The sequence below is a fragment of the Crocodylus siamensis genome, chromosome 15, assembly GCF_052110815.1.
Source record: "Crocodylus siamensis isolate JL-2025a chromosome 15, ASM5211081v1, whole genome shotgun sequence".
Lineage (NCBI taxonomy): Eukaryota > Metazoa > Chordata > Crocodylia > Crocodylidae > Crocodylus > Crocodylus siamensis.
Window position 1 is genome coordinate 38,410,316 of NC_143409.1, and position 13,503 is coordinate 38,423,818.

Genomic DNA, 13,503 nt, shown 5'->3' on the forward strand with positions numbered 1-13,503 from the left:
ACGGCCCTGCCACTGCTGGGGTCTCCATGGAAACCAGCGGCAGTGACGTGGGCGGGATCCACTGAGAAAAGAAGTCCACTGCAGACCTGATCTAGCCCATGGGCTGGACTTGGCCCACCCCTGACCTGGTGTGCTCTTATTTCTCTCTGTCCTTCTGGCTTCTGTGAAAGGGAGGCATCAGAGTCCCTGTTTCTCCACACCTGCTCTGGAATGGCATGAATAACTTCCCCATGCCTGCCTCCGAGTCAAAATCTTGTGAAACCATCTAGAAAAAGACTGATTTCATGGTGCTGCTGCTTGGCACAGAAGAAAGTCAGGAAGATGATTGTGTTTGGGTTCACATTCTGATTTAGTCAGGATGATTTTCTGGAAGAGAAAAAAAAGGAAAGCCTAGATAGTGCAGATATGATGGTATAGATTTCCTGGCCAGCCCAGAGGACTGTCTTTCTTGGCAGGCCTCCCTGCTCCTTATACATGTTAAGTTTAGAAATAATGGCTTTCTGAGACTAATCCAGGGTCCAGAAATAGATATTTTATTGCTATTTTAAAAATTTTCAGCATGTAAAGGACATTATACTACAGTCAAACCCTTTACTGGAGGCCTTTGGGAATGCGAAGACCGTACGGAACAACAACTCCAGCAGATTTGTAAGTTTCTCTCCCAAAGATTGCTTTATCCTCTTAGCATCTGTGGGTTTGGTCTGGGCATCTTTGTGAAGGAAAAATCTGTTTTTTATATCAATTGAGAGAGGTATATATTTCAAGGTCCCGTAGATTAAACGGCCCATTTGTTTCTACATATTGGACATAAGACAAGATATTTATAAGCATTTGATATGTAAACAAGACCACTAGCAACCTAAGCAGGAAAGAATGAGTGGGAAAGAATTAATATATATATTTTCTCAGTTAGTAAAATTATAAACTCTAACTTTGTTTTAATAGATGAACCAATTTCTATTGCCAGGCAATAGGGATACTGATCTTTTCTGAAAAGCAGCGAGGAATTACTGTCAGCATTTGATTATAAATGTGATGCTACATATACTAAATAATAGCCTGTTGTTACATTCTAGGTTTAGATTTGAATGAGGTAACCCTTTCGAATATATCTGAGAAGAGCAAACATGTAAGCATGGGTAATATGTAATTGGAGCAAAATTATACTTCACATACGGGGCTGAACACATTATTGGTGTTAATGGATATTGTTTACACCGGCAAGGAATATAACCTTTTTCAAAATTAAATCCTTTCTGAAAATATACCACATATAATATTAATATCTTGACAGCTGTTTGGATATAAAGCAAAGTAAAGTATGCAGCTGACATCTGCTGCAACAGAAAAAAATTATAAAACAATTGTGATCCTTGTTGGTTTCCAGTGCATTTCCTTTGCTCAGACTGTTACCTGTGTTAACAGTGCAACCAGCACAACAGATTTTTTACTCCTTCATTCCTTTTTTGCCCCTTTGCACAGGAGATGCCAGAGCTCATTCTGACTTAATGGTTCCTGATGCAACTCCTCAGTTTACCACACAAAAGTATTATTGGTTTACCTCATTTGAAACTAAAAGGGCATAGTCACCATTAGTCTGAGTGGATATAAATATATTGACTGCCTACAGTTGCTTCCTCACATAGCAGCAGTAAATTTGGCACTCATTATTTCTTTACTCCAATCCATTTAACGTATATCAACCAACTCAACAGAGGAAATTAGTCCCCAGTTAGCATAAAATCATTGTTCCAGTATGGTCTAAAATTATTATCCTGAGCTTCAAACTATGTAAACACACATAGAAAAGAGGGAAGACTAATTGTTTAAGAATCCAGGCCTATTTTAGCTTTTAGAGGCTTAGAAGATTGAAGCAATACAGAATAAATATCCCACTTAGTTTCCTTGAATTGTACTGCAACAGGTGTGTGCTTTAAGTTTAAAATTTATTAATCACTCATGAACCTCTATAATTATTTATTGCAGGGAAAATACTTTGAAATCCAGTTTAGCCCAGGTGGAGAACCAGATGGTGGGAAAATCTCCAACTTCCTGCTGGAAAAATCTCGGGTAGTAATGAGGAATCCTGGAGAGAGGAGTTTTCACATTTTTTACCAGGTTAGAAGCATACAGTTTCCTTCTCAGTTATTAAAAAAGTTTTCCAGTTTTTCATGTTTATTGAAAAGTCTGCCTCAGTGAAGTCATGCTGTTGAGTGCATATTCTTGAAGGCAACTTGGTTATTGGTGGAAGCCTTTACAACACATCAAGACATTTTTTGATATGGACCTACTCAGTGGCATGAATCTCTTTCCAAATACAGAAAAAATATCTCTCTGCATTAAAGTATTTCTTGGGGCTCATTTGGTAATTCACTGTGGATTCCCATATAGAAAATATGCTACAGAAAATCATAACTTTCCCACAGTTGGAATTCAGACCACGATATAATTACAATTTATTACATGTTATGCTCTAGGATTCCATAGCATGCTGGAAAAATAAAATAAAGAGGCTACTCTATAAAAGTTATGTCAGATGTAAGATCATTTCTATAGAACCTTCTAGGTTTCAACTCTGTTGCATTCTGCAAGACTTTTCCTAAGAGCTATTTTTCTTTTGCTGCTGTTCCATGTGAAAGATCCAGGATATTTAGCTAGATTTTATCTGATTCTGGTGGTTTCCTTTTGCAGCTTATTGAAGGTGCCTCCTCAGAGCAAAAAAGCAACCTGGGCATTACCAGCATGGACTACTATTACTACCTGAGCCTCTCTGGATCCTACAAAGTAGATGACATTAATGACAAATCTGATTTCCAGGAAACACTGGTATGTTTTTAAAGTGAGTGTGAGTGTGAGAGACAAATAGGCAGTAGTGTAACTTGGGGTGGGTGAGACGGGCACCTGCCCTGGGTGCCAAGTTAGGAGGGTTGCCAGAATTGCTTCCCACCCCTGTGGAGCCTGTGCCCCAGCAGCAAGAGCAGCCCCAGGGCTTATCCATGCTGGGACTCCAAAACAGTCCCCAGCTGCTGCTGCTTTAAGAGCAACAGCTGGGAAGGGCAGAGCAGTAGCTGCCCTTCTCTTCCCCCAAGCCTTGGACTCCCTGTGTACTCCCCACCTTCCCACATGATTTCCCCAGGACATCAACTCTGCTCGTCACACAGGCATAACTGTAAGGATGACAGAGAAAGTTTTGGAATGAGAACCTCAAGCTGAAAATGCTGGTAGATAAAAAAACTCACCTACTTCATTTAAACTGTCCTTTTTTGAAAGGGCACCCTTTGAGGTTATGTCTTTGTAGTAAATTTTAACATGGTCCAGAGTGGCATCTTCAAGCATGATGCACTGCTCAAGGTGGGCTGCTTCATAACCTGGAAGCCATGTCATATCCAGGTAGTGACACAGGAAGGATAATTAGCATTGAACGACATGCCAGCTAACATGCCCATGCTAATTAGTCAGCATGCATCATCATGTGAGGGCAGGAGCATTGCTTCTCGTGTAGGGGAAATAGCACAGTGTGCTTAAGGATACCACTCTAGAGTACAGTAAATTTACAGAAGGCCTTTTGAATTGTACTCTGGTCATTCTGCTAAGGTAGTTACCTTGTAGAACATGCTTTTCACCAGGGATTTATAGGAAGGCATCTTTTGGCAACATAGCACACTGAAGAGCTTCAATTAAAAAGTAAAAATGAAAAAGAGAACTCTATATATGAAGTATCATGGCCTGAAGGGTTGAAGGATTTGAAATGGGGAGACTAAGGTTCTGGCTTCAGCTGCTACTGACTTCCTGTTCAGCCAGTGATATGTCAAGAAAACCTTTGATGCTCAGTTTTACAATATGTATAAAGGGGTAGTAACATTTATCTACCCTTGCAGCATACCTTCAAGCCACCAATATGAAACATTATATGTCAGGTATCATTGTCGTTACAGGATCAGTTAATGTAGCAAAAGTGACAGGTAGGACTTTTATAAATCGAGTTCCTTATTAACAGCACATCCTAAAAAATTATTCCTGTGGAGCAGTTGTTTCATGATTGGCTGAAGTACACATCAATGCCAGACAGAATATAACTGTTCTGTGGCAGTAGAATCATATACTAACTATGAGGCTTGTATACTATTCTACGGTAGTAGAGTCATATACTATCTGTCACTTTTTTATCTTAAACTTAATTGTTTTTATTTTGAGTTATTTAAAAGACTTGCTCAAAAACTATTTACAGAACATGAAATGTGATGTCTTTTTCTTCACCAGCATGCAATGAACGTGATTGGGATCTTTGCGGAGGAGCAGACACTGGTGCTACAAATAGTGGCAGGAATCCTGCACTTGGGAAACATCAGCTTCAAAGAAGTTGGCAACTATGCTGCTGTGGAGAGTGAGGAGTGTAGGTAGCTCTGGAAACCATTACAGAATTAATGGTGATGCAGCAGGTTAAGGCTCGGATGTTGTGATGTAATGAACTGCACTCGGAAGCTGCTTATCCAAATACAGTGCATCATTTCTCATTATCTGAGAGTCTCTTAAAAAAAACCCTGGACGATATTCAGACTTCTGCTGTGCACCATGCAATCCAAGTAACTTATTTAATGAGAGCAGAATTTTACACTTTGAACATAATCTAAAGAGAATGTTTTTGTGTATTTGAGTGAGACAAACTTAATGTCCTTCAAATGCAACGGTGTTCAGATCCCAGCAGGATTTGATTCTCCGGTTTACCTGTCATGACCCTGAAAAGGTGTGATACTAGCTTGACTATCCTCATCCTCAAAATTCTGCCTTTTAAATTGAATGTGTATTACTTATATAAACACAGTGAAACTCAGGACATAGTATAAAATAGTATCTACTGCTTCTAGGGTCTGAGCCACCCCCCATTTCTACCCTATAAACACTTCCTTATCCACAACCTCTTGTCTTGGGTTCCTACAGATTTTGCTCAGTGTACCACACCTGCTAGTTCCATATCTATGGAAGAAAAGACAAGCTGATCTATATGTCTTAGTTATTATGCTTGGCCTGTAGCAATATTTCTGCACTTCCTCACATTTAGCATAGCACACACTGGAGAAGGAGCTGTGCAACTACTTTAACAGCTGTTATTTTAAAAAACTTCTGATTAGTTTATTATACAGAATTCTTGGGGAAATTACAGCTTTTGATAAGGCTTTAGGATCAGTGTCCTATCAGTGGTCCTTTATATCTGAAGTGTTGATGGTTTCTCTAGTCCTCCCCCTCCACTGCCACATTTTTCAAGCCAACTAATGATGAAAGAAGCAGGATTTTGAGGCCTGGCAGCTCTTGGTCATGAACTGACATGGAGGCAGCAGTTATGAGAAGGTCATTTAGCACTTGGACAAGACAGGAGTGAAACTCAACAGCTGTAACTGTGACTGAGTAGCTCTCTTTAGGATCCTCACTGCTTACCCCACATGGGAAGGAGGCTAGAAAAGATGTCTTAAACATAGGCTGGCTACCTTTTTCCTGACTGAATAACTATGTCCAGTGGGATCATCTTTACTGTGGCCAAAATCAACAAAGTCACACAATCAGTTTTGGAACCTGGAACATCAGGACAGTTCTAATAGTGAAAACCCAGAGCACCGCACTGCAATCATGGCTCCAGAACTCAGGCAAGAACACTTACATCACAGCACAGAGTGAGACCCGGCAGGTGAGAGGTGGGCAGCACAAAGAGCAAGGTGGTAACTATACTCTGTTCTGGAAGAGTAAACAGGAAGGAGAACATTGATTTCCCAAGTTGGCTTTGCCATTAAGAATGAACTCATAAACCAGCTCAATAAGCTACCGATCAGAATTAATGAGCACCTGTGTTTCAAATTGGCAGGGAGCCAATATGCTACTGTCATCAGTATGTATTCCCCGAGTCTTGATGCTGCTATCAAGAACAAGGAGAAATTCTATGCCAACCCTGAGCATGTCCTTTCTGATGTTCTGGAGGAAGACTGTTTTATTCTGCTTAGTGATTTCAGTGCTAGAGCTGAATGGGACTCAAACCTCTGGAATGGAACCACAGGCAAGGAAGGAGTGGGAAAGTTAACTCCAATAGTATCCTCTCCCTGATCAAATGCATAGAATGTCGACTCACGACCACCAACACCCTATTCTGCTACAAAAACAGTACAAGACATAATGGCAACACCCATGATCTAAGCATAGTCACTTGGTTGACTACGCCATTGTTTCTGCCCAGGATCACAAAGATGACTATATCACTCAAGCTATGCTAAAATCTGATGATTGCTGGACCAATCACTGATGCATCTGCTCAGTTATTTCACTCAAAACTGCCTCCCAAACTGTGACTACAGCAAAAGCAATGCCAACAGAAGGTCAGCATCACAGGACCCAAGTACCCAATCAAGTGAGATCTCTTCCACCAGCCTCAACAAAAAATTGGCAAATTCCAATCGACAACAATGGGAAAATGATAACAGTGCTTGGAGTACCTTCAAGTTCACCACCATCAGCACCTGTGATGAAACGCTTGGATTCTCTACTGGAAAGCACCAAGACTGGTTTGAAGACAACAAGCAGGAGATCCAAAAGTTGGACTGGCTACAAGTGCAAGACCTTTCATGCTCAGCAGAATTACACCAACTCCAAGCAAAAGAAATTGAATCACCAACAAGCCAAGGCAGAAGTCCAATGGAGGACCACGATATGAAGAACAGAAGGTGGGAAGAAAAAGCGAAAGAGATTCAGTGTCTCACCAGCATCCACGATACTAGCGGTTTCTTTAGTGCCACGAAAGCCACCTAAGGTCCAAGCGCTCGGGGACCAACCCCTTTGAGACCTAAGTGTGGAAGAGACCTGATCAAGGAAAAGGGAGTCGTCAACACTTGTTGTAAGGAATATTTTGAAGACTTCTCAATAGAGACTCTGCTGTTGACAAGAGAGTTCTCAATTCCATCCTGCAACACCCAGTCAGAGACCATCACCAAATCCCTCCAGCGTGAGTGTTTGAAGACTGTGACATCAAATCTGAAACCAAGCTCATGGTTTATCAAGCAGTCATGATCCCCACCTTACTGTACAGAGCTGACACGTGAACAGCGTACAGGAGATGCTTCAAGACACTATAGAAGTACCATCAACACTGCCTGCAGAAGATGCTTCAAATCCAGTGGGAAGACAGATGCACCAAAATGTTAGTGTCTTCTCTCAAGCAAACACCTGAGCATTGAGGCAATGATCATCCAACATCATCTTCACTGAGCCAGCCACATCATCCAAATGTCCAATTCCAGACTCCCAAAACAAGTCTTATTCTCCCAGCTCAGTCAAGGTATACACTCAAAAGGAGGGCAGAGAAAGTGCTTCAAGGATGTTCTCAAGGCCAGCTTGGGGGAAAAAAATGCAACTTTGACATCAATATCACCCCAAATGGAGGAAAAGTCTGCTGCAAGGATCTCAGTACTTTGAAATCTTACAAGGAGAACAGGAGATGGAAAAGCAGAAGTGACAGAAACAGCATGTCATAAACCAAACCAAGAATCCAGAGCCACCCACCCCACATGGAAACAGATGCCCAAGTTATAATAGAACCCACTGATCCTGGATTGGCCTTATGAGCCATCTTTGTACCCTCAGATAGGGCAATCATGGACGGCAATCATTCTCGACTGGGAGGGATTACGAACTATGAGAAGGCTGGGTACTCTTTGCTTTCCATTCCAAAGAAAGCACTTTATTTTTTGTTGTAAAAACAACCAGGCTTCTTGTTGCAGATTGATCAAATAAGCCTGTTTATTGTAACGGTCTACAGAAAGGATGATGTGAATTTGCTTCAAGAGTAGGATTCTTTTGATCCACCACATTGAAGAAGACAATTAAATGTTTGTACCCAGAGAAGCCTCAGATGTATTTATCATAATATATCTATTTTTTCCACTTACTATGCTTTACCCTTAACACTTCCAAATTTTACGTGTTGACCTATGATATAATACTTCATTATAGACAAAGATAAGTTATGCAATTGAAACAGCAATGTATTTTCTGTAGTCACTGAACAAGAAAGACATGTGAAGACTGTATACTTTTAAGGGTTAGGCTGCTACTCGGTTCCCCTCTAGGAATCACTGTTGCACATAGGTAGAGATGGGCAGAGTTTGAGGGAGAGCTACAAGAGGAGTCATGGCTGTCTGGGTTCTGTTAGCATGAATAAAGAAACCTCTTTGTTGAGGTGACTTCTGATTCAGTGAACTAAACCCACAACGTGATAGGACATTTGTGGCTTTTAGATTTCTGCAGTGAAAGTGGTGGCCTAATTTGTGTTCTGGGCAGCATGTAGTTGACAGCTCTCATCTTTAACTACATCTCCTTCAGGTTAGTCATGAGGTGATGTAACAATGGAATAGAACCTACATTTAGTGCATGTCCTGTTCCTGTCTTGCTACTTGTTGCACCAGTAACAGGTCGCATCAGCAGTAGGCAGCTGGAGTGCCCCATCAGCTGTGGTCCACCTTCAGGAGGCCTTGATTACAAGGATCTATCAATAATCGAGCGTAGCACCATCCCACTAAATAACAAAGAACCTTGTACATGAAGATACTGTAGGACAAGATTATAGTGCTATTAAAAGTCAAGGCTATAATAAAGTTTTCTACATCAGAACCAAGAAAAGGCTTAAAGAAGTGGTCCTATATTATCATTTTTATATATAGATTTCATAGATTTCATAGACATTAGAGCTGGAAGGGACCTCGGAAGATCATCGAGTCCAGCCCCCTGCCCAAAGGGAAGGAAGTCAGCTGGGGTCATAGGATCCCAGCAAGATAAGCATGATAATATAGGACCACTTCTTTAAGCTCTTTCTTGGTTCTGATGCATATATATAGAAACATAGGCTTGGCAAAGTACTTAAAAGGTAATCAGATTCATCCTCCTGCGCTGAGGTGGAATTAAGTATGCCTGTCCCATCCTCACTCTCCTTGTCTAACCTACTCTTCTTCTCTTTTCTAGAAAAATTCTTTCCACTTTTCCTCACAGACTCTTTTTTTTTGCTGCTCCCTCTAGACTCTTTCCAGTTTTTCTACATATTTCTGCAAGTATGGTGCCCAAAAATGAACTGAGTACTTCAGCTAAGGGTAATCATTTCAATCTTCACAGAGGTGGTGAAGCCTCGTGTCTTGCATACAACACTCTTGTCAATGCATCCCAAAAGGACATATGCTTTTTTTGCAGTGGCATCTCATTGTTGACTCATTCAGTTTGTGATCCATTTCCCAGATCCTTCTTTTGGGCCCTTCTCCCTCACCAGATAGTCTCCATTTTGTATTTGGGTGGTTATTTTTTCTTTTCTAAGTGTAGTAGTTTGTGCTTGTCTTCATTGAATTTAATCTTTTTTTTAATTTTAAAGCACTTGTTCACATTATCAAGATCATTTTGAATGCTAAACCTGTCCTCCAAGAGGTTTGCAGCCTCTCCCAGCTGACTTCTCTCTGCATATTGTATAAGTGGCACTTTTATTCCATCATCTAAGACATTAATGAAAGTTTTAAATACCACAGGATCCCAAACTGACCCTTGTGAGACATTACTGCCCAGTTGGATGAACACTACTCTTTGGAGGTGGATTTCCAACTAAATAGTTGCATACCCACCTTAGTAATTTATATACCACATTTCCCTAGTTCACCTATGAGAAAATCATGTGCCTTACTGAAGTGAAGGTATATCACATATACTGCTTCTTTACACATTATGCCTTTAACTCTGTCAAAGGTGGGAATTAAATTGATTTGATATGCTATGTTGTCTATCATTTTATTGCATATATAAATGGATTATTTATTAAATATGTTCCAGTATCTTCCCAGACACTGACGTTAGGCTAATTGGTTATAATTCCTGAAGTCCTACTTTTTCTTTGTTTTAGAGGTATATATTTGCTCTTCTTCAGTCCTCTCCCATCCAATATTAGTTCTCCAAGTTCTCTAATATCTTAAACATTGCTTCAGCTAGTTCCTAAAATACTCCAAAATAAATGTCATGAGGCCATACCAACTTGAATATACCCAACACATCCCCAGAAAGCAAATGGCAGGACAGTTCTTTTGAGGTTTCAAAGTAATCTGGACTAATATCCTATTGGGGTGATGTGGGTTCAAAAACAGGCCCCACAATGAAAGATGAAGAGATAAATGCAGTTCTTAGCTGCTTTAGAAATGTTGCCTTCACAGTCCCCAGGCAGGTTGAAAGGACACCTACACGTGTGCCTGACACCTGCTCTGACACGTGCTAATTAGTACATGTCGGAGCAGACTCAATCAGGTCTGCTGGAGCATGATAATTAGCATGCGTCAGCAGCCTCAACATCACATGTATTCAGCATCCCCACACTTCAAAATGGGGCCGGGGACACTCCTGAGAACTGCTGTAATTAAAGTCCCCCTCCACCCCCGCACGACCCGCACCCTGGAGCACACGTAAGACACCAAAAGAGTCTAGGAGTACTAGAGGGAGCATACTTAGAGGAGCATACTTAGAGGAGATAGGAAGGAAAAAGACACTGGAATCTGGTAACCATGACCTTCCGTCACTACATTTGGAAGACTGTATATGTTTTACCAAAAATGTGGTGTCAGTTGCATGTAATGTCTCACAGCTTCAGTTCCATACTTTCTAAACTCTTGATTTAAGTGGGCTTTTACATTCCAAGAACTGGGATGGAGAAACTGACTTTTCGGGGGAAGGTACAACTTAATTCAATGCGTTTAAGTATAAAGAGTTGAACTATTATTTCTTGGAGGGTTTAGAGGAAGTTTTGAGCAATAAGTCCCTTTTTACCACATCCTGGCAAGTTTATTTCTGCTGACTGCTACTTGAGATACTTGTGGGTTTCCTTGTTTTGTGTTGGATTGCGATTGAAAGACTAAAAAACAGTAACCCTGATTGTTCTTGCAGTTTTGGCTTTCCCTGCTTTCCTCTTGGGAATTAACCAGGACCGCTTAAAGGAGAAACTGACCAGCAGGCAGATGGACAGTAAGTGGGGAGGCAAATCAGAGTCCATTAATGTGACACTAAATGTGGAACAAGCCTGCTACACCAGAGATGCTCTAGCCAAAGCCCTCCATGCCCGTGTCTTTGATTTCCTGGTGGACGTAAGTTGAATTTTAAACTAATAATGTTATTGATGTTAAATGCAGAAAAGAGTAAAGATTCAGCCTGGGCTTTTCCCACAGTTCTCTACTTGTGTCCACTTTTTCCTCACTGGATTATATTCCTCTGTCATTAAACACATTAACTTCCAACACACAGCTGTACAACCTTCTTTCCTCCGTCCGCACACTATCAGGTAGCATAGCCAAATCAACTGCTGTTTCATCAGATCAAGGGCCTAGAGCAATTTTGGTGAAGGGCAGAACAGAGAGGTGCAACCAGTCTTTTCCCATCAAGGCACCTGAGCTGGCATAAGCCATAATTTACCTGGGCTTTTTGATCATAGAGCCAGCAGATGCTCTGGTCAGTGGCAAGAGTAAGTAGCCCTGTCACACCATGGGAACACCAGGTACTGGATAGAGGAAAAATGCTACATCCTGGTGCTGAATCATCTCGGCTCATTTTCCAGAAGGAATTGTGACACTTTTCCCTCAGAGTCCCATTGTTGCTGCTTTCCAGTAGACACCATTCTTCTCCGTCCATTCCCCCCACACCGCCCCCCCATTCTCAACATAGTCTGCTTACAAATGAAAGGCTAGGCTGGAATGGTGAGGGAGAAGCTTCAGACATTGGCCATTACCTGTGGTCATGATACTGGTTCTAGGTGGGGCACTTCATTATGGCAGCTCCACTGGTTTTAGCAAGTATTACTGCTGTCAGCAACATGAAAGAGCAAAACAAAGAATCAGAAAATTAGTGGAAGTGATTTTTGCTCATGAGCAGAAGATATTCAATATTGAGGTCTTCTAACAGTTTTTTATTGGTTTTTGCCTGATTTATTTCTCTTTTTGACTACTCTAATGGGAACAGTTGTATAAGAAGTAGGTCTAAAGGCTCACTGAACTAGACAACAGACTAACATAGGACTAGAGGTGCATCAATACATTGGTCCAATATCAGATTGGCACCAACATAAAGAAAAGTGGCTGTATTGGAAATCGGCCTGATGTTGCCAGTAATTTGGCTGAGAAATGCTTGAGCATGCGCACAGCCACAGCACAGCACTTAGGCAGCGAGGAGCACAGCCTGGCAGCTTGGAGAGCTATGTGCAGCTGGTAAGTCTGTGGTGGTGGAAGGGGAGTGGGGAGGGAAGGGGCATAGGGGGGCAGATCAAGATCCTTGTGGTGAGGGAGGGGGTGGGGCTGGGGCAGGTGCTGCCCAGCCAGGGCAGGGTGGGGCACGAGATGGAGCTGCAGCTCATCCAGATGGTATGAGGAAGGGAGGCCACTCCTGCTGCAGCATGCACCCTGGAAGGGCATAGGAGGGGGCATGTGCCCCCAGATCTGCACAGGGCACAGGCAGGGTGGGATGCCACTGTGGGCCGGGCCTGGGGCTGCACCGTTTCTTCCCAGCACATGGTGGAGAGGGTTGGGCTGGGGCTGGGGCTGTGCTCAGGGCGAGCAGCAGCACTGGGAGAGGGTGCTATTTGGGGGGGGGGGCAGGGTGGGGCCTACAGCAAATTTTGGGATGACTGCAGCCCACCCCTGTATTTCTCCCCAGTGCTGCCACCACCTGCCCCGAGTCTATCCCAGCCCAGCCCAGCCCAGCCTCCTCTTGGAAGAGCCTGATGCAGGCCCAGCCACAGCTCACAGCTGCAGCCCACCTCAACCCACACAGATCCAGGGGCACCCCTCTATTCCACGTGCCCTCCTGGGGTGCAGGCAGTGGCGGGAGCTGCCCTCCCCCCCATCCCCTGGATGAGCTGTGGCTCTGTCCGGTGCCCTGTCCCAGCTCGGCAGTACCTGCCTCAGCCCCAGCCCCACCCCACTCCTCCCTCACTGCAAAGGCCTTGATCTGCCCCTGCATGTCCCTTTCTCTCCCCTTCCCTTCCATCACAACAGACTTACCAGCTGGACACAGCTCTTCAAGCTGCAGGGCTGTGTATCAGAAATCAGATCAGTATTGAACAATATGCCTCCGTAAAAATCGGCTATTGGTATCGGCCCCCAAAATTTCTATTGCTGCACCCCTACATAGGACTCATCTGATAGTTGATGACAGAGCTCATTTTAAGTAAAAATTAAATTCCCTTGGGTGGGTGGCAATGTTATAATCCCTAGAAACAGTTTATTTTTGTAGAAACCCAAGTTTTTCAGTTCAGAAGTTATTATTTATACATATAAATTATACATTATTTTATGTAAACATTATTTCTGTTTCTTTGGGTCTTTTTTATTAGTCCATTAATAAAGCTATGGAGAAGGACCATGAAGAATATAACATTGGGGTCCTGGACATTTATGGATTTGAAATATTTCAGGTAAGGAAAAAGCACTCCCCCACTGATCAGAACAAAGGGAATGTGAACTT

General features: G+C 42.4%; 1 protein-coding gene across 2 annotated transcripts in view; it reads left to right on the top strand.

Annotated features, from left to right (window-relative positions):
- The window catches only part of MYO1E (myosin IE), a 171,478-nt gene that overhangs the window by 102,736 nt on the left and 55,239 nt on the right, over positions 1-13,503 (top strand). For both annotated transcript variants that reach the window (XM_090030181.1, XM_090030180.1), the window contains exons 6-11: positions 559-648; positions 1,987-2,118; positions 2,692-2,826; positions 4,261-4,393; positions 10,939-11,135; positions 13,373-13,453. In XM_090030181.1, coding sequence (XP_089886307.1) covers positions 559-648; positions 1,987-2,118; positions 2,692-2,826; positions 4,261-4,393; positions 10,939-11,135; positions 13,373-13,453 — 768 coding nt within the window. The remainder of the gene's footprint in view (positions 1-558; positions 649-1,986; positions 2,119-2,691; positions 2,827-4,260; positions 4,394-10,938; positions 11,136-13,372; positions 13,454-13,503) is intronic.